Consider the following 23,409-nt stretch of genomic DNA (forward strand, 5'->3'; position numbering starts at 1 on the left):
TTCCAATATTTCCCGGATCAAATTCAAGGCAGGGCCTTCGAGAGCGCCTATGGCGCCCTAGTCAAAATTGGAGAATGGCGCCCCTTTTCTTTAAAAAAAACTTTTTCACCATATTCTCTTCAATCAAAATTATCAAAAGATCAGTAGTGCGATCCTGGCCCATTGTCGAACGAAGAGAGTTTTTTACAATCTTCAATTTACTGAACGAACGTTCACCCTTAGCAACTGACACAGGAATAATGTTGAAAATCCGGAGCATAATGAAAATGTGAGTAGCTGCATTGGATTTCCTTGCTTGAAATTTTTTTTTGTGGATTGTTAAAGCGGCGAACTTCTTCAATGAGATTCTCTTCGTTTACATCTCTCGGATAGAACCGTGCAAGCTCGCGAGCTTTGGTTTCTTGAATAGAAAGATCATCATCATCATCCAACCAGATGAATGAAAACATATCGTCAACCATCCTGCTCGCCACAAACCTTGAATCAATATGCTGGATCAGACTACCGAACCAATATTAAAAATGTTCAACTCGAATTCTTTCTTTTGACTGTCATGGAAATGGGCTGTGTTTGATGCCTCATCGTGAAAGCGCTTCGGTTTATGCTTTCTTTTAGTAACAAAATTGGCGACCAAGAGCCCTTAATCAGTTTAAGATCTTCCAGCAGCTGTTCAATCAAAAGTAGTTCGTTATCAATTGTAATGGGTTCAGATTGTAGAAGACGACTAACATCATTAATATCAGTGAGGGGTTTGTACCAAATTGTAATCAGTAATACAAACTCAAAAAATGATAACCATTTTTCTAAGGCTCTCGCTTGGCTAAGGTGCTCACTGGTCAGATCCAGGTTTTCTATGGCATGTTTAAGAGCTCTCATTACTTCTCTCGGTCTCTTGGCAAAAGGTTTGATGGAGATAAGAGAGTTTCATCTTGTCATAGAAAGTCTATGCAGTGAAATTCCTGCCGCTTAGGTGAGAATCTTCCAATCGGGCAGGATTTGTCCTAAAAAATAAGTACAAAGATTCGACATTTCCAAAGAATACTTTGATCTCAATGGCCAATTCAACTGAGTGTAGTGAACGGAAACTTTCGGCTTCGGCCGATATTTCGGACGAAGTTTCGGCCGAAGCCGAAACCGAAATTTCTGCGACAGCAATTTTTTACTTTTCCTGTTTCGGCCGAAATTTCGGTTCAAACCACAACCGAAATGAACCGAAACTTTTATAAGATTTTTTTTAAAGTCTAGATAACTTTTTTTTAATTTAGAGTGGGATCATGACGATTTCCTAATTTTAATCGTTTGTTAGTAAATCAATTTTTAATTATAACAATTGTAGAAATTTTAATTGAAGTCACGTCACATAATTGATTCAAGTTACTATTCTCAAATCATTCTTTAAATAAGTTAACATTTAAGTTAAGTAACCAAAATCAATAATTTAATCAAAGTTTCTCAGTGCTAAATTTTACAATGGAAAATAATCGAAAGAAAAGCTATTTGTGGAATCATTTTACCGTAACAGCCAGTGATTCCAAATACGCAACTTGCAATATCTGCAATTTGAAAATATCTCGTGGATCCCACAATCCAAAACTTCAATCACTTAGCGGACTTTCATCACATTTAAGAAGTCGGCATCCACAGCTTACTCTAAAAAATCTCCTAACTGAAAAAGCAATACTCACAACTACCGACAATCCTGAAAATATACCAACTTCAGATCAGCTTGAGCCTCTTACAATTAAAAAAAGAACAATACCTTTATTTGACATCAGATCAAAACGCCAGAGGACTGAAATGCTGCAATTTACAATGCCTGGCTGGGTTGACAATATCTCAAAAATTGATTCAAATTCCGAAGAAGGTCTTAAGTTTCATAGATCTATATTTGAAATGATTATCCTCGACTTACAGCCTTGGTCAATTGTGAATAATCCGGGATTTTTACGCCATCATGCACTTTTTACACCACACTTTGACATTGGAAGTGAGAAATACTACCGAAGCATGCTCAATCCAGCCTATGAAAAGATTAAGCTTGCAACGAAAGTTATGCTTAACGAAAAAAATGCTGAAACTATCTCCATCTCTCTGGACGCTTGGTCATCCTTTCATCATAAGTACTTGGGCATGATGGCACACTTCATTTCAGACAAATGGGAGCGGATCAAATTCTGCCTGTCATGTTCCAAGTTTGATGAAAAACATACTGCTTCAAACATTTTTCAAAGACTTGAGAATGTTGTGAAAGAGTGGGAGCTAAAGGACAAGATCGCATTCTGCTTAAGAGACAATGCTGCAAATATAAAAGCAGCTTTCAAAGAACCACAGTGTGTTTACAAGTCTGCTGGGTGTCTAAATCATTCACTTCAACTAGTGATTAAAAAAGAACTTTTTTCACTCCAGAGTGCTGTAAACTTGATAGAAAAATGTCGAAAGCTTTGCACTCATGCTTCTTTTTCAAATTCCTTCTTTGCTGAGCTTTACAAACAACAAGAGGTTCAAATGAACAATTTTGACAGGCTCGGACTCAAAAATGATGTCCCAACACGCTGGAATTCAACATATTACATGCTTGAAAGAATTCTGTACTTGAAATCAGCAATTGCTACCACGCTGCTAATCCGTCCTTCCAGCGGCATTGAGTTCACTTTACAGGATTGGAACCTGTGTGAAAAGCTGGTACACATTTTAGCGATTTTCGAAGAAGCCACCAAATTGCTCTCTGGAAAGGATGCTTGCATCAGTGCATGTATTCCAATTGTTACAACTATTCTGAAATCATTCGAAGTTCCCTCTGATGACGAAGAAGTGATTGGCATGAAAAATGCTTTAAAGAAAGCAATGGAGGCACGTTTTTTTGATTTAGAAACCATTGATCATTTTGCAATAGCAACACTTCTTGATCCCAGATACAAGCACCACTTCTTTAGATCCCAAGAAGCCTTTCAAGCTGCAAAAAAACAAGTTCTTTTGGAATTAGACAGTTCCATTTTGAGCCAAAATGAAACTACTCCTGTGATGAAAACTAAGTCTATTGAGAACACTGGGTTTTTTTTCAATGATGCAAAATATAATTGCACAGTCACAAAATACAAGGTCCAAAAATCCAACTTCCAAATTAGCAAAGGAAGTTTTAAACGAGTACTTAGAAAGCCCAACATCTTCATGCTGTTTAGAGTTTTGGAAAGAGTATGAAGAAAAAACAACATTAAAAGCAAAGTTTGGTTTGGCAAAAATGGCAAAGAGATTCCTTACACCTCCACCAACATCTACCGAAGTTGAAAGGTTGTTTTCAACTGCTGGAGACATTCTTTCAAATGAAAGAAACAGACTTTTGCCAGAAAACATGGAAAAAATTTTATTCTGTAGAGAAAATATTTCAATTGTTAACTTTAATTATTAAAATGTCTTGACATATTCTACTTTTTTTTTTTGACATATAGTTTTTATCAAACTATGTTACATGGTGATTGCTTAGATATACGTAAAATAGTTTTTTTTGCTTTAATTCGGTGATCATAAAAGGTTCAGGGATTTTTAACATTTTTTTTTCAAATTTCGGCTGTTTCGGTTTCGGCTTCGGCCGAAATTTCAATTTCGGCTTCGGCTACGACTTTACTGAACCGAAATTTCGGTACTTTCGGTTTCGGCTCAAATTTCGGTTTCGGTCGATCACTAACTGAGTGCACCCCAGCCAAATCAGACTGTGAGGCAACGTACAGAGCCTCCGAATGATTTTTCCCTATTAAAGTTTTGCAAGCTAACCATCTAAAACTTTCTCAATTTTCCTTTATTCACTCACACCAACCGCTCTCGTTTTTAATTTAAGCAGTATTTTTAATCTAATATTATACCATTGGGATGATATCTCTTTACCAAAAACACTGATTAATTTTTAAAAACTTATTTTCTTCAAATCTTTTCAAAAACAGTTGAAAAATATGTATAACAAGCAAATAATACTGCATTTCGCAGATTTTTTTACTCGTTGGCAACAGTCAGCACGAACAAAAACCTAAAATTTCCATCAACCTTCATAAACCATTTATGAATCCTCGTATTTACTCACAATACTTCATATTTATTAACAATAAACAAAACAGTTTAATGAATCCAAATTTTCGTGGTGCTGATTTTTGCTATGTTCATAATTTTTCATACGTCGTTTTTTGTTACTATTTGGAAGCAATTTTGTTCGTAAGACTACGTCCATCTTAAGACAATTAAAATGAAAAAATGGACGGTTAATTATTTGAAGAAAGTCTTGGACGGTTGAAGTAAAAAAGTTTGTTATTTTTGGAGTTAAAAAATTCTAATTATTATTTCATTTGTAAATAGTTAGAATGACATTATTTTTTTATTTTAAAAGAAGCAACTATTACACAATATCGTTAGAAACTGCCAAAGTATTATATATTACTTTCCCCTCGAACGTTCAAAAATTCCCTATTATTAAAGCTTTTATTTGATCGTTTTAGAGTTTGAGGGGAATGGTATAGTTGAAATAAAAACTATTTTTACTAAAAATTTTTCATATTTGTCTAAAATATAGAGAGTTTTGTACTGTAAATTGAAAACTTCTTGAAATGGATCTATCTAATGATTAAAAATGCAAATGAAACTAGAATCGTATATTATTTTTCATCATCTTTGTTTAATCTTTCATAATAGAGGTTAATCAAACACAAAATTTTTAAAGAAAAAATTTTAAGTGCATAAACTGAAACTGTTTCTTAAAACTTTTTATTTAAAAAGCTAAACTTAAAAATTTCAACAACAATAAAAACAAAATCTTCATGGTGCTTGGAATCCACATATCTTTCAACAAAGGAAGAAGGGGGAGGGGGAGGGGGAGGGAGTCTTAAATGAATTAGAGGAACTAGTGTTTGATTTAAAAAGTTGGTTTTATTGCTAGAAAAAAATTTTTTTAGTCTTTATATTTCAAAATATTACCAAGTAATATTCCTTTTAACCTAAATGATGATTTGCCAAAAAAAAAAAAATTAAACTTCCGCAAATCTAAATATTATAAAACCATTAACGAGCCTATAGTTCTTTTGGGAAAATTTTTAAACCCCTGATTATCCGAAACTTATCAGCTAAGAAATTTCCACCCACTCCTACCCCCCCCCCCCCTTCCTTAAACGCCCAACAGGGTGATAAGTTTCTTTATCGTCTAAAAGGGAGTTTACCTTTTAAACCCTCCAACAACTTAATTTTGCTTTATCGAAAAAAAAAAAAAAAACGGCCGGAAAATACATTTCATGTACCATATATTGCCAAACACTCTCTAAAACTTAAAGGATCTAAAGAAATAAAACAGTTATGGCTTTTATTGAGCAACGTGGTGTAAGTTTTTTATTCATATTTATAATTCCTATATGTATATTATATGTGCATTTTGGTGTATATTGTATGTATATTTTATGTGCATTTTGGTAACATTGAGATGTTACTCCATTAATTCAGAAAAAATAAAAAAGAAATTAAATAGCTAAATAAGATATATTTAAAAAAATGTAACAAGCTTGTGCATATAAAAATTAATTAAACTATGCATATATTACTAGTATGCCTTTCTTCTCACACTGGTAATAGCCATGAAATGATAAGTCTATAAGTAAGGAATGTAAAGTCATCATTAAATTACTTATGCTACTGGTCATATTTTTCCCACTTAAAAGTTTTTTACTTTACTTCACTGATTTATAATATTTATGGTTTTTTTGCCCAACCTTAAGCTCTTAATTTAGTCAACTCTTCACTTTTGAAAATATATCTCTCTATTTCATTAATCTCTTTGTGTAGGGTCTTTACACAGCACCTAGTGGTCAGGAAAAGACTATAGTGTACAATGGTGGTGTAACAAGTACAGGTTCAGGAAGTAATAAAATTAAGGAAATTCAGCAGGCTCAGAAATTTTATCAGGTAGTTAACTTTTTTAAACTCTGTTTTAGTTTGTTAATTTTTTAGGTATAATTTATAGCCAATAACAAAGTATTTTTATTGTTCAAATACCATATGTATATCAAGTTTTTTTTTAAGTTAATTTTTTCTTAAGTTTATTACAGAAAAAAAAATCCTTCATTGTTTGCAAATGTTTTTAAATGCAAAAAACAAGTTTAAAAGTTTCCTGGTTTTATAAAGCTTTAAAGTTATCTTGGTATATGTATAGCTTACAAGTTATATCACAAAACAAATATTATTCAGATAATCCCAGATCTGGTGAATATGGTGGATGTGATGTAATGCATTCATGCTTCAACAATTTTTGACAAGTGACTTATACTTGTATTATTATGTTAAAAAGCAGCATCTTTGTAAATCTTGTGCTTCTTTATAATGCATTTAACTCATCAAGTTATAAACAAAACACTTCTGAATTAATCATTTTGTTTCTTGTAACATTCACTAAATACAATTTCTAAGAAATCCTATCGCACTGATAGAATAATCTTTAATTGGGGATCTGCTTTTGAAGTGGTTAGACTCCATAACTTTTTTTTATAGGCTATCTATCCCTTGTTACCTGTTTTCATATATTTTTTATTTCAGTTTATCACAAATGCTAATCAGGGCTGTAGAGTCAGAATGTTTGAGTTGAGGTTTTTTAGGGCTCCTGGAATTAGAGTCAGTAAAAATGTACCAGCTCTGACTCTGGGCTAGACGTTTTTGCATAGTGTTCATGTTTGATATTTTATCAAAGCATTTTTCAGTCAAAATGAAACGCAAATTTTTCAAAGTTAGAAATTCAAAATCTCAGAAAACATGAGTATATATTTATGTTCTATCAATATATGCTTATGTTCAAATGCTATGTTCATTAGCTCATTTTCATCAATAGCATGAAGGCCTGATGCCTTTAAAAGCATTTCTAAAGTTAATTTATTAAATAAATTTTCAGTTATAATGAATGCATGTACTATTTATTTACAAAAACTTGTAAAGTTGAAATCTCACAGAGTACTTATCCCACAATGATCTACTATGGCTCAAATGCTTAATTTTCTATTTAGCTAATAAAAAAGTCCAATATACTTTAAGTTGAATCTAATATGCATTTTGTTGGATCAATTTTCAGTGCTAATAACTAGTAGCTAGCTACCTTTGTTTGTGAATTTAAATTTCAACAAGTAAAGCTGGGTTCCAAATTCACAAGTTTGAAGTTGAATCTGCATCTGGATGTTGGCATAGGAAGGTGAATGTATACAAACAAAAAATTTGATTTATAGATAAAACTAATAAATTTTCTACAGTTTGCCTAGCATAATTAACTTCCTTAGCTTGAAAGCATAAAATATAATGAATTAATGGTTTAAATAAAAAAAAACAGTAAAAATCTAAAAAAATGTTAAAGTAATACGAATTGGTATTAAAGATTCAATTCAAATACAAAAATTTCTGCACAATACAAACAAAGAAAATTCCTGTAAAATCAGCAGCATTTGAGTACTTCATGATTAATTCAAACAAATTCTTTATGTCAATTAAATTAATGGCAGAAAAAAAGTGTGTGAAACAAAAGTCAGTAATTTCAGTGGTCAACTTGTTAAAGTGAACCTACCAGAGATTCTAATTTAACAACATTTGCAGCACTTTCATCCTGAAATTTTAGAAATTGTCTTAATGAAAGATGGCAACAAGAATGACAATTACCTCAAAACAAACTAAATTATGCAAGGAACCTACCAGTCACTAGATATTTTACTATAGATAAAGCAACTGTAAAAATGAATGCAGAAAAGTTTAAAAAATATACTAAAGATTGTAGTAAAAAAAACAGTATTCCATTAACCTTCTTTTCACAACCAGCATTTGTAGCCCAAGATAGAGAAATGGCTAAAAATGTTAGAGTTTGATTAGAAAAAGTGTAACAAGACTATTATTAGATAAGGCTAAAAATAAGAAACAAGGATTGCGTCTTTAAAAAAAAATAAATAAATAAAAGATTAGGAAATACCTACATGGTGTTTGATTTACAAAGTGTCAAGTGTTTGATCTACAAAGATATCTTGAAAATGTATTTTTGAGTGAATACCAATGGACCCAGGCTGTGGTGTTATTTTTTTACCATGTTTTGTATCTACAAATACAGGTTTGGTTGTTAACTTACTACAGGCTACCTGAGCATACCTAACTTGAAAAAGTCCCTGTGACATTTGGTATCTAGTTACAATTTATGTAAGAAAGTTTGTGTTAGAAAGTTTAAGAAATATCTTTTTAAGTAATACATGTGCTGCAAATAGCAATCAATCATTTTGGAAAGATTTATTTAGAAGTGTATATCATAGATTCTTACATAAGAAGGAATCAGAGTCAGAGTTGGATGTACAGAAAAGAGTACATAATTACAGTCAGAACTTTTGGTAATTGACTACAGCCCTGTGCTTTATGAGATGAATTTCTTTAAATTGATGTGGGATCCAGATATCAAGCTGTTTTTATATTATTTTAAATGATTTTGAATACTCAATTTTGAGATTTAAGCTTCTTAGCATTTCATTTTTTGTTGTCTGACACAAATCAGTTTTAACTTCTGTCTTTATTTTGTCTTCATTGATCTTGAATGGCCTTCCTGAGTTTTATCTTTTTTTTTACATCAAAATCACCAGATCTTAGTTTTGAAAACCAGCTATTTAAGATAACTCGATTGCTTACATATTTTCTTTGAGACAGCATTCTTTCCTCAAAAGTAAGAAGTAAAATATGTAATTTGTGTGATTTTTCTCCGTTTTTATGATTAATAAAAAATGAATAAAAAAAAAAGTTATTTAAACAACCTGTAATTTAAAATGAAGCTATTGAAGTTGATAAAATGTTTCATGAAGAAGAAAAAAAGAACTTTACATGAAGAAGAAAAAAAGTCTTTTAGCCAACCCAAAACTATATCACTTATTAACATATCACTTCAGATTGTATTTTTAGTAAGAGCAGGATGAACAATTTTTTTTTTTTAATTTTTAATTTCAAATATAAGTTTTTTATTTCCATTTAAGAAGTTTTTTTTTTGTATTTCCAATATTAGTAAAAAAAATTATTTTCTAATGAAAATTTAAAATATTATTATGATAGTTATTTGGCTATCATTTTATTTGGAAGTACTTAGATTTAATTAGGTTCCTTCTAGATACTAATAAAGTTTGAGAAGTTCCCCTAAAGTACACTTTAGGGGAACTTCTCAAACTTTATTAGTATCTAGATATTGTTTGCTCTCTTTGATATTGTTTATCTCTCTAATATTGTACAAATAGTTAACTTTAGGTCATCTTTTTAAACCCAGATTGAAATTCAAGATACAAAAAATTTTTGTTATTAACAATTTAATGAAGAATTTTTGTTTGTTTTTTACTCTGAATCAGTGTCAAATTGTTTAACATGTGAACTGTACTTATCCAACGGTATTGCATTGTGGTTAGGTTATATATCTGCTGTTTTTTTAGGCTAATATGGCTGAAATTGTACAAGCCACCAACAACAGGCGTGTGAGATTGACAGTTGGATTCTTCTTTGGCAGTCTTGCAATGCCTGTTTACATACTCTACACATTAATAAAACCAAAAGGAAAATAAGATTATAGTGTTAACTTAGTACATAGTTGCTAAGTAAGTTATTTACTGTATTGGTAATGACGATTTTAAAATGTAGCTTTAAAACTTTAGTGTTTATTTTTCTCGTTGATAAAAGTAGAAGAACTAAATACTTTTAACCTTGGAAATATTTATTCTTATGTCATATCCTTATTCTAACAACTTTGTTCCAAATCAGCACATTATGAAAACTCATAAATATTATTTATATAATTTATATAATGGTTGACATTAGATATTCTTAAATATAATTTCTCTTTTTTATTGCAGTTTTCCATATTTAGTTTCATGGAAATGTAAAAATCAAAACTCAATTTAAAAAATACACTTTTGTAGTTCAATGGTGCAACTCTATGATCCAATTGCATTATTATTAAACCTTTTATGAGATTTATGTGCTCAAAATAAAAATTTAATCATAGGAGGGCAAAAAAGGACTTTAAAAAAATTTAAAATAAACAATTTTGACGGAGATCCGTAAACTGCATCCCTTTTTCGTTATTGCTGGAAGCCCTGAATTTATAGTTACTGCGTTATTAGAATTGATATCTTTTTCGAAATTTCTTCACTCATGATTTTAAATGAAAAATTAAAGTCTTCTCCAAAATTTATTGTACTCTTTGTTGCCTAATAGAAGGAGGGGGGGGGGGGGTTGGAAATATCACTAAAACTTAATAAGCAGGGGGGCTGGAATAAGCGGCGGGGGGGGGGGTTGGAAAATTTCGAGTTTTTTTAAATACTTAAAAGCAATAACTAAGTAATGTTTTTGACGTTTTAAACGCTCTAGGCCGTTGTATGAACGGGATGCAAGTTTAACTGCTTTTACGAATTCAGGGTCGTCACCTTTTGCATCGACCAAATCAGTATAAAAGAATCGGACAGACTTTGCAACATATCCATTTGTCGGTTTTATTGGCGCATGTCGTATTTCGTCTTTCCTTTGTTTTTTATCACTTCGGCATCGTACTCTTCTTTGAACTTTTCCACAATTTTTCCAAGCTCCATTTTTTCTACGTTACTATATTGGCTTCTTTCTGTCCTTTTAAAAATTCTTTTTGTAGTCGCCATTTCGTTCTTACACTCTGATATTACAACGTATACAGGTAAATAAGTACTGTAAATGATATGACGTGACGATAGAAAGAAGAAAATTTCTTTTTTAATGAATAATGACGTAACGATAGAAAGAAGAAAATAGAACGTCCTTTTTTTTTAAAATAAAGTTTTTTTAATGAATGATATTATGTAACGTAAGTAGTGAAAAAGAAAATTTTTATAAAAAATTGTCTTGGATGGAATTTTTTCTAAAATTTAATAGCCGGGAGGGACGACGTCTATTAGGCACCAAAGAGTACTTAGGTACAATAACATCGACGATAATTTAATAGCCAGAAGCGATCTACAAACAGATAACAAAATGTTATTTATAATCTTGTTATCTTTGTTTTATTTTCAACAGCTCCAAGATTTTAAACTTGGAATAAAATAAGAAAGCCAAAAAACATCGTAAACATGTTAACTATACGACTAAGTACACCGATTTTAAGGAAGCATCAACTAACTTAACTCATTTTACAAGCACATTTTCGCTTGTCAAACATACCTTTCCAAATTCAAAAACTCTAACTAGATCTTAAAGTTAGAGTTGTTGTATTGATTAGGAAGCGTATTTCTTAACCAAGATCATTAAAAGCAAATCAAAACACTGATTACAGATATTAGCTAAAATGTTTCTGATTTACAAGTGATCATAGCACTGAATCATGTTGTAAACGAACTAATCAAATTATTGCATGTAATGCGTACTAAAAAAAATTTGGTTGAGAAAAAATAGTACGAATAACATTCAAGCCTTTAAAGTTTGGTTTGTGTGATATGGTTAATGGTGAAACAGGTAGAGAAGTACTACGAATTAGTTTTTAACAGTTTATCTATTTTTTGGTCATGGCCTTCGGGTTGGGTTTATTGTACCTACTGCAATAAATGTTTCGCCGATATTTACGGTAACGAATTACTTAAAACACAATTCAAGCTTATTTACACGTCACCGAAAATGTAAAACATTCAATGTTTTAAATCAAACAGAAGAAAAAAGACAAACATTTGAAAAGTCTTTGCCAGTTATCATTTGTTAATTGAAGACAGAACAAATCTTTTGGCATAGACTGTTTTTCATAAAAAACAGCGATAGTTGTTGCGAATGCATTAACAGGCGTATCAAATGAATTTATAACATCTAACAACTATTGCTGATATAAAAGCAATACTAAAAAATACATCTAAGATTACAATCGGTTTTCATAATGATTAAACATTTTTTTAAAAAAAAAATGAAGAGAGCTTTTGGCGCCTTGCAACATACAACATAAAAAGAGTTTCTGTAGCCTGGTACCGGTATCTCTTATTTAGCGCATGATTGACTCAGTACTTGTCATAAATTGTACGAGCAAGATGAAAGAATAACGCTTTCCCGAAACAATTAACGAATGAAAGTCTGTTAAAGAAAAAGAAAAAAACTCAATACATTACTTAAACCTCATCCAGTATGGTTAATCTATAAAGTTTACATTAGAATTTATAAGAAAAAAATCCTGTTTTTACTATAGAAATATATATAAAAACTTTTAATGATATGGTGTATATAGACAGGAAAAAATGAATGGCTCAAATAAAATACTTACGATATCATCTATCTTGAGGATACTCCTAACGGTTTCAGCAGCTAACGAAATTGCACAGAGAGTTACAAGAAGAGGTTGTAAAACATTCTCTTCCACCATGTTTGTTACACAACCCTTAAAATTGAAATTGAATAAATATTTAACCATTCAAATAACAAAGACTAATGAAAAAAAACAAAACAATCCACAACAAATAAACATTCCGCTAACCTTCCTAACATTAATTCCGGCATTAATTTCTCCATTGTTATGTCTATTGCGAAGATCAGTTACAACAGATATCGGTGTCAAACCTGCATTTTCTGCAAGAGTGTAAGGAATTATTTCTAAAGCTTCAGCAAATCCTCTGAAGCAAATGGCATCTTCACCTATCAATGTTTTTGCGTGATTAAGAAGCTTTACACTGCACTCAATTTCAGGAGCACCTCCTCCAGCCAATAATGCTCTTAAAATGAATTTTATAAAACCCATTAAAGCTGGTATATAAAATTAAATTAACAATAAAATTACAATTATAAAAAAAAAGATACAAAAAAATATAACCCTTACCGCTTTTTCACCAAACATCGAATGACACACAGAGCATCATGGATAGATCGCTCTGCTTCATCAATCACAAGCTTATTAGAACCACGAACAAGTATACTTACAGTTTTACCAGGATTTGAAATTCCTGTAACCTAAATTATTAGAATAAGATATAAATTTAAAATAAGAATTTATAAGAATTATTGTCTTTATAAGACCTGTCTTAAGTGCTCTCACCTTGACAACTTTAGCAGCACCAGTTGAGAACTCTTCAACCAAGTCAGCACTAGCAAGCATCTCAGGATTCAAATGATCGACGCTAGCTATAGGACGACATCCCAGAGTCTAATGAATAAAATTATTCTTGTCTTTTTTTTAAATTATTATTCTTGTCTTTTTTTTAAATTCTTTTTTAAGATACAAAATAATAAGTCTGATGTTTACCTTGCAAATAAATTCCACTTCATCTCTTTCAATGTCTCGAACAACCATTATTTTCATTTTTCCAAGGAAATGCAAACCCATATCATTTATTGCATCCCTAAAGTATAATCAGACATATTATCTTCCCTCTAATTACAAATTGCATTTAACTTGTAAGAATTGTGGCTAATACTAACCTACCTTAAAATTGACTTTTGAAGAAAGATAACATTAATGCCAGCTTTTTTAATCTTTTTACAAATTTCTAGAATGTATTGTCTTTCTTCACGCAAAACTCTGTCCATTTGTGTATAATCACTAACTATAACATTATTTTCCATATCAGTTTTTGGTGGAGAGATACAAAACTGAAGGAGTCCTATTTTGGCTTTTTCAACACGTGCAACACCCTCAGCAAAATGAGAGATGCGATGATCGAGCACAAGACCATCAACAAGTTCAGTATCTTCAACTGTACCTCTAATGAATCACAAGCATGTATAGTCAGAAAAATATCAGTGTGCTTTAGTATGCATCTTAGAAATCATAAATAAATTCAAATTATACACACCCTAATTTAGTAACAAGTTTGATGTCTCTTAAATCAACATTAAAGTCTTTTGCTGGATCAACCAACTTTAGAACTGAGTCAACACAGATTGGAGCAAGTAAACTTGAATATTGTGACACTACCTACACCAACAAACTTACAAAAATAAAATCTGCTCATTTAAGGAAATTGTTAAATAGGAAATATGATATTGAAAAAAAATTAAAACTTTATAAATAAAATTATTCGTTAATTTTATCATTAATCAGAAGTTTAACAGGTTGATAGATGATAAAAGGAAATAATTTTACATAAGAACTAGTTTATTAATTGCAATTATAAATAGATATAATAAGGCTTTAAAGTTGTCAAAGACAACATTAAAAAAAATGAAGGCATACTTTGGAACTTAGAGATGTTGTCGCACTTTTTAATAATGTATCTCTATCAGTGAGATCAACAGGTGTAGACATTGAAGTAATTATTTCACAAGCTTTTAATGCTGCACGCTGAAATGATTCAGAAATAATTGTAGGATGTATGCCTTTATCCAGAAGTTTCTGTGCTGCAGAAAGGAGACTACCAGCAATTACTACTACTGAGGTTGTTCCATCACCAGCCTCAACATCTTGAGCTTTGGAAAGTTCAACCAGCTGAAAATGAAGAATAACTTACTCAACATTTTCAATTTATAATGAAAAAAAGATCTTAAATTTGATTCTTGAAAGAAAAAAAACCTATTAAACAGGAGGGATAAAAAAAAAAAAAAAAAAAAAAAAAAAAGTATATTATAAAAGTGGTACATTATTTAAACTTATTATATTTACAAATATATCACTAGATTACCATTAAGCCAGAACAAACTTAACAAAAAACATCAATAAAGAGAGAGATAGAAAAAAAAAGAACTAAGAGTTAAACAATTAACCATTTTAGCAACCGGATGAAGAACTTGAATCTGTTTTAAAATTGTTGCTCCATCATTTGTAATGGTCACATTTCCGTCAGCAGCCTTTATCTGTAATGAAAAAGAAATAACTTCAATTCAATTGCAATTCAATTTATAAATTCAATGTACATAATTTGAATCAATTTTCACTTTATAACAGACAATTAACAAATTATGTGAAATCTAATATTTAGTCCATAGTAAACACATAGTACTGTAAGTGTTTGCTTATTCAGATTGTAAAAGTAATATAAGAAGTGAAATTTTTAACATTTACGAAATGTGAGTTTTTGTTATTTATTATTCAAATGCAACAAGTTTTGAAAATTATCAAGATGCCATAAGGGTAGAAAAAGTGTATCACACATTAACAAAATGCGAAATAGGTCTACATGTTAATCTTATACACATGACATTTTATAGAAAATGGGAGACCGATGCAAGTAACACATTTATGGCTCATAAAAACAACTCAAAGTTCTACAAGCCTCCAGCCTTCATGTCATAGAACCATAAATAAACTACAATGAATAGAAACACAATACAATTTTTTTATAATATCCATATTAGAATATACTTAGTTTAACATTAGGGCCCCAAGAATTGAAGAGCAGGAGCCCAAAAAAAAATTATATAATAAAAAAAAAACAATAAAAAAATAAAAACAAGCTATCAAGTTTTTTTATTGGTCTTTCTTGTTATGTCATTTTTTTTTTCTTTCAACTTTTTGAATTTTCAAAATTGAAAAAAATGGAAAAAAAAAAAAAGAAAAAAAAGATAGTTCCTAAAATTGGAAAAATGTAATAAAAATAGGTCATCTCCAGGAGAAAGGGTAATTATACATAATCCAGTTTATTTCATACAAATCATCAGTTAAGTATTTATTAGTGATAATTATTACTGGGCAAAAATCATGGATTTTACAAAATCTATCAATGTAAAGGATATTCTTAAGATATTCTTTCCCCAGAGAAAACTTATTCCCCATCTAAAGTTAAAAATAGTATCATGAAGATAACTCACCATTTTATCCATTCCTTTAGGACCGAGACTTGTTCTTATTGCATCGGCAACCCCTATAACAAACAAAACAATACCAATGATAATTTTCTAAAATTTATTAACATTTCAAATAAGAGTGAAGTTGAAGAATGTTTGCACTTTTTTAAATCTATTTTCTTGCTTATGCTTGAGTTTTAGGATTACATTAGGATAAAACATAAAAGGTCTAATATTAAATCTTTTCATTTTTTGTGATCACACTATCTTCAGAACAAATTTAGCTTTTCAGAGTAATAACAGTTGTCCTGTGTCTTTAAGATGTTTTTAAAGAAATTGCAAGAATTAATTTGTGGTATGCTCTATACAATTTATGAAGGCATGAAACAGTAATATTTATTTCATATTATTTCTTAAATTTTACAAACTTGTTTAATAAGATTGTAGTAAGGTAGTAATAAAATAGAAATAAGATGCCATAAATTTTAATCTTAGAATTTGTGTTTTTGAAAAATGCTATTAAATTGGTTTATGGAAGTTGTAAACTATGTTTTTTAAATCGTGAGGAAAAAAGCTGGAACAGTAATATAAAAAGCAACATCAAACTTAGCATGAGAAGCTCAAGTAATCTCATTCTTTACTAGGATATAAAATATTTGATCTATAAATTTGTAAATATTGTTAGACAATTTACATAGGGATGCAACCTAAAACGTTTCAAGCTTGCATAGGTCGGTTTAGAGCTACCATTTGAATATATCTTTTTTAGGAAGGACAGAAGGGGATAAACATGTAAATATGTATTCCGACCTAACCTTTCGCTGCTGTGATATTACTAGCTCGAACTTGTGTAGGTTTTTCTCTATCTTTAAAAACATTTCCATTTTGTTGTTTATTTTCAATCATTCTAAAATTATTGTGGTTTTCTGTATATAAATATTACACAAAACAGCGTATTGGAAAGATAAATTATGATAAGGATATCTGCTTTCCGCCACAAGTTAGTATACGAGTAGAAACTTCTGGAAGGTTTTACCGCGAAGTAGGTATATACTTCATGTAGAACTTCACCAATAAAATAATTTTCTTAAAGTGAAAACCCTTGAAATGACAAACAAAAATTTAATCCACCAAATAGTAAACTGCTCTCATACTACAATATCAATTAAAAAATCCTCAAAAATTGTTGGGTCTAGATGTAACTAGACTCCAAGACTCTTGGTAATGTTAAAGTAGTGAAAACAGATGAAACTTCTGAATTAAAACATTCTTTATCAATCTAATTCATTTCTGAGCAGTATTTCTGAGCAGCATTTACTTAACTGCATGGCATCTTGATGTTTAAATTCAATCAAAAATTTGATCCAAATTAGGAAAAGAAATTATAATTTCTATTTTAGAACTCGTAACCATCACTGTAATTAATGAGATTTTTTATTTCTATATCTTTTATTAATAGCGTATCATACTATCCAGCGAAAATCAAAGGGAAAATGAATTCACGGGATATAGATTCCTTTGTTTTTGGAAAGGGTCACTGTAGCTTTGAAAGCCTCCATTGCTATATTATGGCGTAAAATTTCATATAAAGTCTTTGATAATAGTTTAAAAGTGTTCCCATGCTGAAGTTCCCATGCTAAATGTTTCCAATTCTGAAGTTACTTAACTATTCATAAATCCATTTTATTAAAACGTTCAATGCCTTAAATCAGTTCAGTGCAACCAAAACAATTTTTACAAATATTGTGATTGCAAAAGTGGGCCTCATTTTAGTGGTATTTGTCTTGCACTACATTAGGGTTTGATTTTTGGAAAAAGATATTTCGAATATGCTTTCATCTGATTAAATTACTATATTCTAAAATGATTGAAGAAAATTTGCACAACTTTGTTTATTATCTTTATAGACTACTGTCCAAAGATTTTTTTGTCAGATGATCCCTTGTTTTCAGATAATTTCGAGCAGTTTGTGATAATAATTGAATGTTACAATAAAACTTGCAATTTTTGTTGAAGAAATATTTGTTGAGCCATATTCAAATCCTTAAGAACCATGTCAAGTCCTGGATAGATACCTACACTACACTCCAGTGGTAAACATGTGATTTTCACCAGTACGGAACTCCTGCTCTCACTTCAAACTTCTTTCGATAGTGGCTCCAAGATAATATACCAAAATACTAATCAAAAGAGCTTTGGCCACCTAAATTACAAGAATTGTTGGCCTTAGACTACTCAGTCTTGGGGTTCATTGATCTAAGGATTTGTCAACATGCTTTCAATACTGTCAACTTCCTAAAGGCAGCTGTCAAGAAGAATATCGTAGGACATCTTGGCCACCTGTTCCAAGTTTCGAAGTTAAAGCTGTCCATATATGAAAGAAGATCTCATATATGAAAGAAGATCTCATATTGAATAAAAAAGTGAAAAAATGTGTTTCTAAACAGTTTTAATGAACAAAATTTAATTCTCCTGCTTCATGTTTTTTATCAAAAAATGAATTTTTTTAAAAATATTTGTACAGTAGTTTTCTATATTCGGATCGTTTTTAACTATTCGTCTAATTACCCTGATAAACAAACTGTTTTTTTTTTTTTGAATTGTACCACTTAATAGCACTAAATGGAAGTCTTCCTGTAGACACTAGTAGCTCAATTTTGAAGAAGGATTGTGTGCAGGATTGTCTCCCTTCACTCTCTAACAGTAGTAAGCCAAAGTTGCGTCTCCCTTTGTAACTCTTTTCCATTCGAGATTTACCTTGATAAAGTTGTTCACACCGTTTTCATTTCAGATTTTCATTTCAGATTTTCATTTCAGATTTTCATTTCAGATTTTCATTTCAGATTTTCATTTCAGATTTTCATTTCAGATTTTCATTTCAGATTTTCATTTCAGGTTTGGTTTCTTTTGATTGTTAGGAGAGTCAGTTTGATTAATAAATAGTTAACCTTAACATTTATTTTTAGTTTTGAATTAATCTTAGGTTTATTTTTTTCAGATCATAGTAAGATGATTAAATAAGAAAAAATTTGTCCGTACTCGAAGAAATATTTAGAACTTGTTTTCATACCCGCATTCCACGATGAACGGTCACTTTTTTGTATTTTAAGCCAACAATGCTTGACCAAATAGTTAACAAAACAATGTCGTCTTGAGGTGCATTTGAAGGCAAACATAGTGCTCATATTAATTTAGATTTGATTTAATTTCAAACCTTGAAAAAAAACGTTTGAAAAAGGAGCAACATTAAGATCTCTAATTATTGCTTATACTGCAACTGAAAACCGTACTCTTGAGGATAGTTTTCGAGTTTCCTTATTCATGACTTAAATTTGTAAAAAAATCATACAATTGAAGTGAAATTAATCAAGCCACCATTTTTAGTATTTGTTAAAACAGTTCTAGAAAAAGATAACTAAAGCGTAAAATTTATGCCAATCAGTAAGAAAGATCTGTTAGCAGAAGAAGTACAGACGAAATGAGTGGTGATGTTGAAATACAACTTGTTGAAAAGCTAAAAACAAGAAAAATCTCAATGTAAGTGAGACTGTAACTAAGGGGATTTTTCTAAAGAAATTTTCTTTTTAAAATCATCAGAAAGCATAACAATGTGTCTGATAAAAAATTATCAATTGAAGAGGAATACTGAATTTTTGGATCTTATCATAGTTGAAATTCCATCTTGTTAAAAAATGAGTGATAATCTTCACAAATAACACAAGAAAGAAAATGATGTAAGACTATGGCTCTTACTTATTTATGTTTCCTAAAAAGAAATTGAAGGTATATGTTCAACCAAACTGACTGTTCCATCACAATTAGTTAGTTGAGCTGAATCTTGACAATGAAAGCTGTAATTGTATAAGCTACGCTAGATAATGGAAACACGTTAACTTTAAAATTAATGTCCTCTTCTGTGGTTCTGCTGTAACATTCTTTTGTCTTTTAAATCTGACCAATCGTCTTGTTTTTTCGACAATTGAAAAACAAACCAGTGAAAGCTTCAACTGGCATGTTCTTCCATTTTCGTCTTCGAATCTTGATTTTATCTATCACCAAGGAAGAGTTAGTGCTAGCTACCAATCTCATAACCTAAAACACTACACTTATAATTAGACAGTAAATAGTCTGATGTATAGTATTTGTCACAACCCACTGTAACATTTGGTAATTACAGAGTTTCGGAAATGCCCCTTTACACTTCGCTAACCAGCAAAGAAGTTTCTTGGCTAAAGATACCTTCATCTCTCCCTTTAACTTACTAAAGTCAAAATCAAAACGCTTTTAAAAAATGATTTCAATTAACTATTCTAGCTTCAGGAGCAAATTAGGAAATCTTTCTTGTATACTTATTCTTAAACTTACTTCTTTTGACAATTTTAGTAAATTTCTTCTGCGCAACGTGAAGTTCGAGCGTGGTTTAGCAACGTTTGAAGCTTCTTTACCTACTACTCGAACTTCACTTTTGTATGCTTTGACTTTAGCTAACCATAAATCAATAAAAAGTTCTTCATAACATTACAGTATATTGGCAGCTGTGACTTATTGAACTTGGACGGATACCCAAAAAGTGGGCAACGTGCAGATCTTCTTGTTTAGTGCAGGGTGATATAGCAACTTATTACCCTATATAAAAATGGAAGGGATCAATACACTATAAGATATATTTATGCTATAATATATGCACTTAAATGTGTGTATTGAACAAACCAACACAGATTATTTAGTCCGAACAGTTTATTTGCTTTGAGTAAGTAACGTGATACTGTGGAATTGTGAAAATTTGTGTGACTCGGACTTAGGCTCATGAAACTCCATAAATTGCAGATAAAGCAAACTTAGAGCTATTTATAGCACTATTAACTATGTCTTTTATTTATTGTTTTGTTAAACCTTTTAACTACTCCACAACCTCCAATTAAAGGTTTTTTGTGGTTATTTTTTTCGTATTCTGACTTTTTTGTCTTGCCCCTACTACGGATTCCTATGGTTTCAAATTATTGTAATTATTAAAAACCGCATTTTATACTTATTCTAAAAACTTTTGTATTTTAAAAAGATCTTTAAATAAAGCGTAACCCATATAAAATAGTAATTTAGGCGTTATACAAAACTGATTAACAGTAGGTTAAGTAGAAATCTAGTGAAATCAATCAACTCTCTTGTACTAAACGGACCATAATACAATGTAGTACAAATTGATCTTACTCGTTTAAATTTTGCCTTCGTTTTTTGATTTCTATATACATTTCAGAGGAAAAGATTGTTAAAACAAAAAAAAAGTCCCAGATGTATGTGATACACGATCCCCAATGATCCCCAATGATCTCTAGAATTACAAATTTTATTATCTAACAAAAGAATATCAAAAAAGAATTTTTTTTTATTGGAATTTTTACTGCACTCAGTGACCTAAAAAGGTTTATGTTGCAAGAAGGAGTAAAAATATTTATGGAAAACGAAATGAAGGGTTTTTTAGGGAATTTTTAACTTCTAAAAGGGATCAAAAAGTCAATTTTTTTTAATTGAAGTGAATTTCCCCCCTGCATCCTTTCCCCAACTACGTATTATAGCTAAGGGGTTTGAAATTGCTTCTAGTTTCATATGTTGAAATTTAATCAAAAGCCAAAAATCTATTTTTAGTTAAAAACTTTCTTACCTCTTGTAAAAAGTTGTTTTGGAAACTAATTCTAATTGTAAAATAAGTGTCAGCAACTCGTCACAAAGACACTTTCTAATTCAATTTATTTATGAAGTTATTATTTGCAAGTGTTAGTGATTTTTGATAAAGAAACTTAAAACTCTCTTTTTGCAATAAAAGTCTTCAGCGATGTAATTTGGTATAAACTTAAAGATAAAATTATAATTTAATAATATAACTTTTTTTAAATTGATCTCAGTGATAATCATGTGTCATTAATCCAGTGGTATTTATCTCCCAAACAGAGTATGTGATAGAGACAGGAAAATTTTTAAGCTAACATAGATGAGGAAAAAAACAAGACAATCTTCCAGAAATGTATTCTAGTATTAGGATTCACATCCTTTCTAAAAAAATATTATTTCATGTAGTTGTTGTATTTGAAAGATAATCAAAGAGTTTCAGAAGTGTTTTTGTCAGAAGTGACCAAATCTAAAAATAGTTTAGGCTTATGTGACAATTTTTATTGACTCTGAACTTTTTTTTTTCAACTCTTTAAAAACTTGAAAAATAAAGTTTGTTAAAATGTTTCTTTGACGTCAAAGAGATATGGTTCAGTTGAGAAATCAAAAACATGGTTTTTTGTATTGTTCTTTTAAAAACATGGTTTATTGTTCTATTGGTGGTTTTGGACCAGAGACAATTGTTAGTTGTGCTTATGTGTAACAAAGCTCCTTCTAAGCAAAGCCATAATCCTCATCATCATTATCTAACACTGCTTTATTTATTTATGATTGTGATGATTGGTAACCTCTTTGGGTTTCATCTGTGAATAAATCACTATGGACTAATTGGTCGTAGGTTTCACTATAAAATCCAAATTTCTTAAGCCATCTTTGCAGATTAAATGTATTAAGTGTGCCATTTTGTTGTGTTAAATGCACCTTGATTCTTGTTTTTTTTGATGAAATTCAACTAATAGCTGTTCAAGGATTTTTTCTAATATTGGTGCCAAGTTATTGTACTTTCAAGTTATTGCACTTTCTGAAACAACTTACATAATAAGGTAAACAATCTTTCTGCTGACTGAATCAGTGATCATAGTTTTCAGCAATTACTTTGGATACATTTATTTCCTTTTTTGTAAGCTTAAGAAACAGGTGGATGCTTTCAAATGAGACCTCATAACAGTTGTAGCGTCCTTTATCTTAAAAAAATTGCATGGCCATGTGATCAAGGCATCGTTATTCATCGCTTTCATCGTGAAAGTTGCACCATTCATATACATTTCAAAAATTGGTATTTTGTAAAACAAGCTAAATGTATATGAATGGTGCAACTTTCACGATGTTGTATGAAAATCACATTCTAACAGATTTATTTAATATTGATATTTGTTACGTATTGATTATTTAACAGTATTAAAGCATTTAGCATCAAATGAAGTTCTAATATTATTTAAACAGTTTTTCTTTATTTTAAAATGTTTTCTTAATAGTTTTAATTAATAACTTAAGGCAAAATTGTAATAGTATAACTGGCATCATTTTTGTGTAACTGCAAGTTAACATGAGGTAAATTTATTTTAAAGCCTTCTCTATTAACAAAACAAATATAAAAAAGAAAAGAAAAGTAACCTATCGCAACAAAGTGTGGGAACATGTTTCCGTGTTAAAAATACAATGAAAAATGTCCGTAACAGATCGTTAATTGCTGATGTAATAAGAATATAAACAAGTTTGGTGTGTTCAATCATACATAACTTTATTGCGTCATTTCTTAAACGATAATTTAATAAATGAATAACGATGATGAATAATTACTATAATAAAAGTTAACTATCAAAGCATGATTGAAAAAAGCCAATAAAAGAATTACGAGATTAGTTTAACATGCCATACATTATTTTTTTCCTGAGAATATTGCCAATCTTGTATTATAATCTTGTATTAAAAGCAATCCATTTTATAATGCAAGATTTAAAATAGACTATTTGCAACTAACGAGTTTTTGAAATAAACCAGTCATGAAATTCGAAAAATGAAATA

General features: G+C 30.2%; 2 protein-coding genes and 1 long non-coding RNA gene across 3 annotated transcripts; 2 read left to right on the top strand and 1 right to left on the bottom strand.

Moving 5' to 3' along the window:
- The first annotated feature begins 1,470 nt into the window (after positions 1 to 1,470).
- Positions 1,471 to 3,491, top strand: LOC149889966 (zinc finger BED domain-containing protein 4-like). Its single transcript, XM_090085201.1, has 3 exons — positions 1,471 to 3,050; positions 3,100 to 3,288; positions 3,482 to 3,491. The coding sequence occupies exons 1-3, from the start codon at positions 1,471 to 1,473 to the stop codon at positions 3,489 to 3,491; spliced, it is 1,779 nt and encodes a 592-aa protein (XP_089941327.1).
- A 1,723-nt stretch (positions 3,492 to 5,214) lies between these two features.
- Positions 5,215 to 9,709, top strand: LOC149889967 (uncharacterized). The gene is made up of 3 exons (XR_016451989.1): positions 5,215 to 5,352; positions 5,812 to 5,931; positions 9,444 to 9,709. It is a non-coding gene; the product is annotated as an uncharacterized LOC149889967 (long non-coding RNA).
- Positions 9,710 to 11,781: 2,072 nt separating this feature from the next.
- On the bottom strand, positions 11,782 to 16,936 carry LOC145182649 (T-complex protein 1 subunit delta-like). The gene is made up of 12 exons (XM_080057836.2): positions 16,536 to 16,936; positions 15,745 to 15,797; positions 14,701 to 14,790; positions 14,174 to 14,425; positions 13,794 to 13,915; positions 13,424 to 13,702; positions 13,244 to 13,340; positions 13,037 to 13,144; positions 12,821 to 12,951; positions 12,482 to 12,716; positions 12,272 to 12,385; positions 11,782 to 12,084 (listed from the first exon to the last, which is right to left on the bottom strand). Exons 1-12 carry the CDS (start codon positions 16,624 to 16,626, stop codon positions 12,070 to 12,072), a joined length of 1,587 nt encoding a protein of 528 aa, XP_079913962.2. The 5' UTR covers positions 16,627 to 16,936; the 3' UTR covers positions 11,782 to 12,069.
- Positions 16,937 to 23,409: the final 6,473 nt, after the last annotated feature.

Source organism: Hydra viridissima, unplaced genomic scaffold, assembly GCF_058129835.1.
Source record: "Hydra viridissima isolate aposymbiotic clone 2 unplaced genomic scaffold, HvirCarnegie_v1 scaffold_4, whole genome shotgun sequence".
NCBI lineage: Eukaryota > Metazoa > Cnidaria > Hydrozoa > Anthoathecata > Hydridae > Hydra > Hydra viridissima.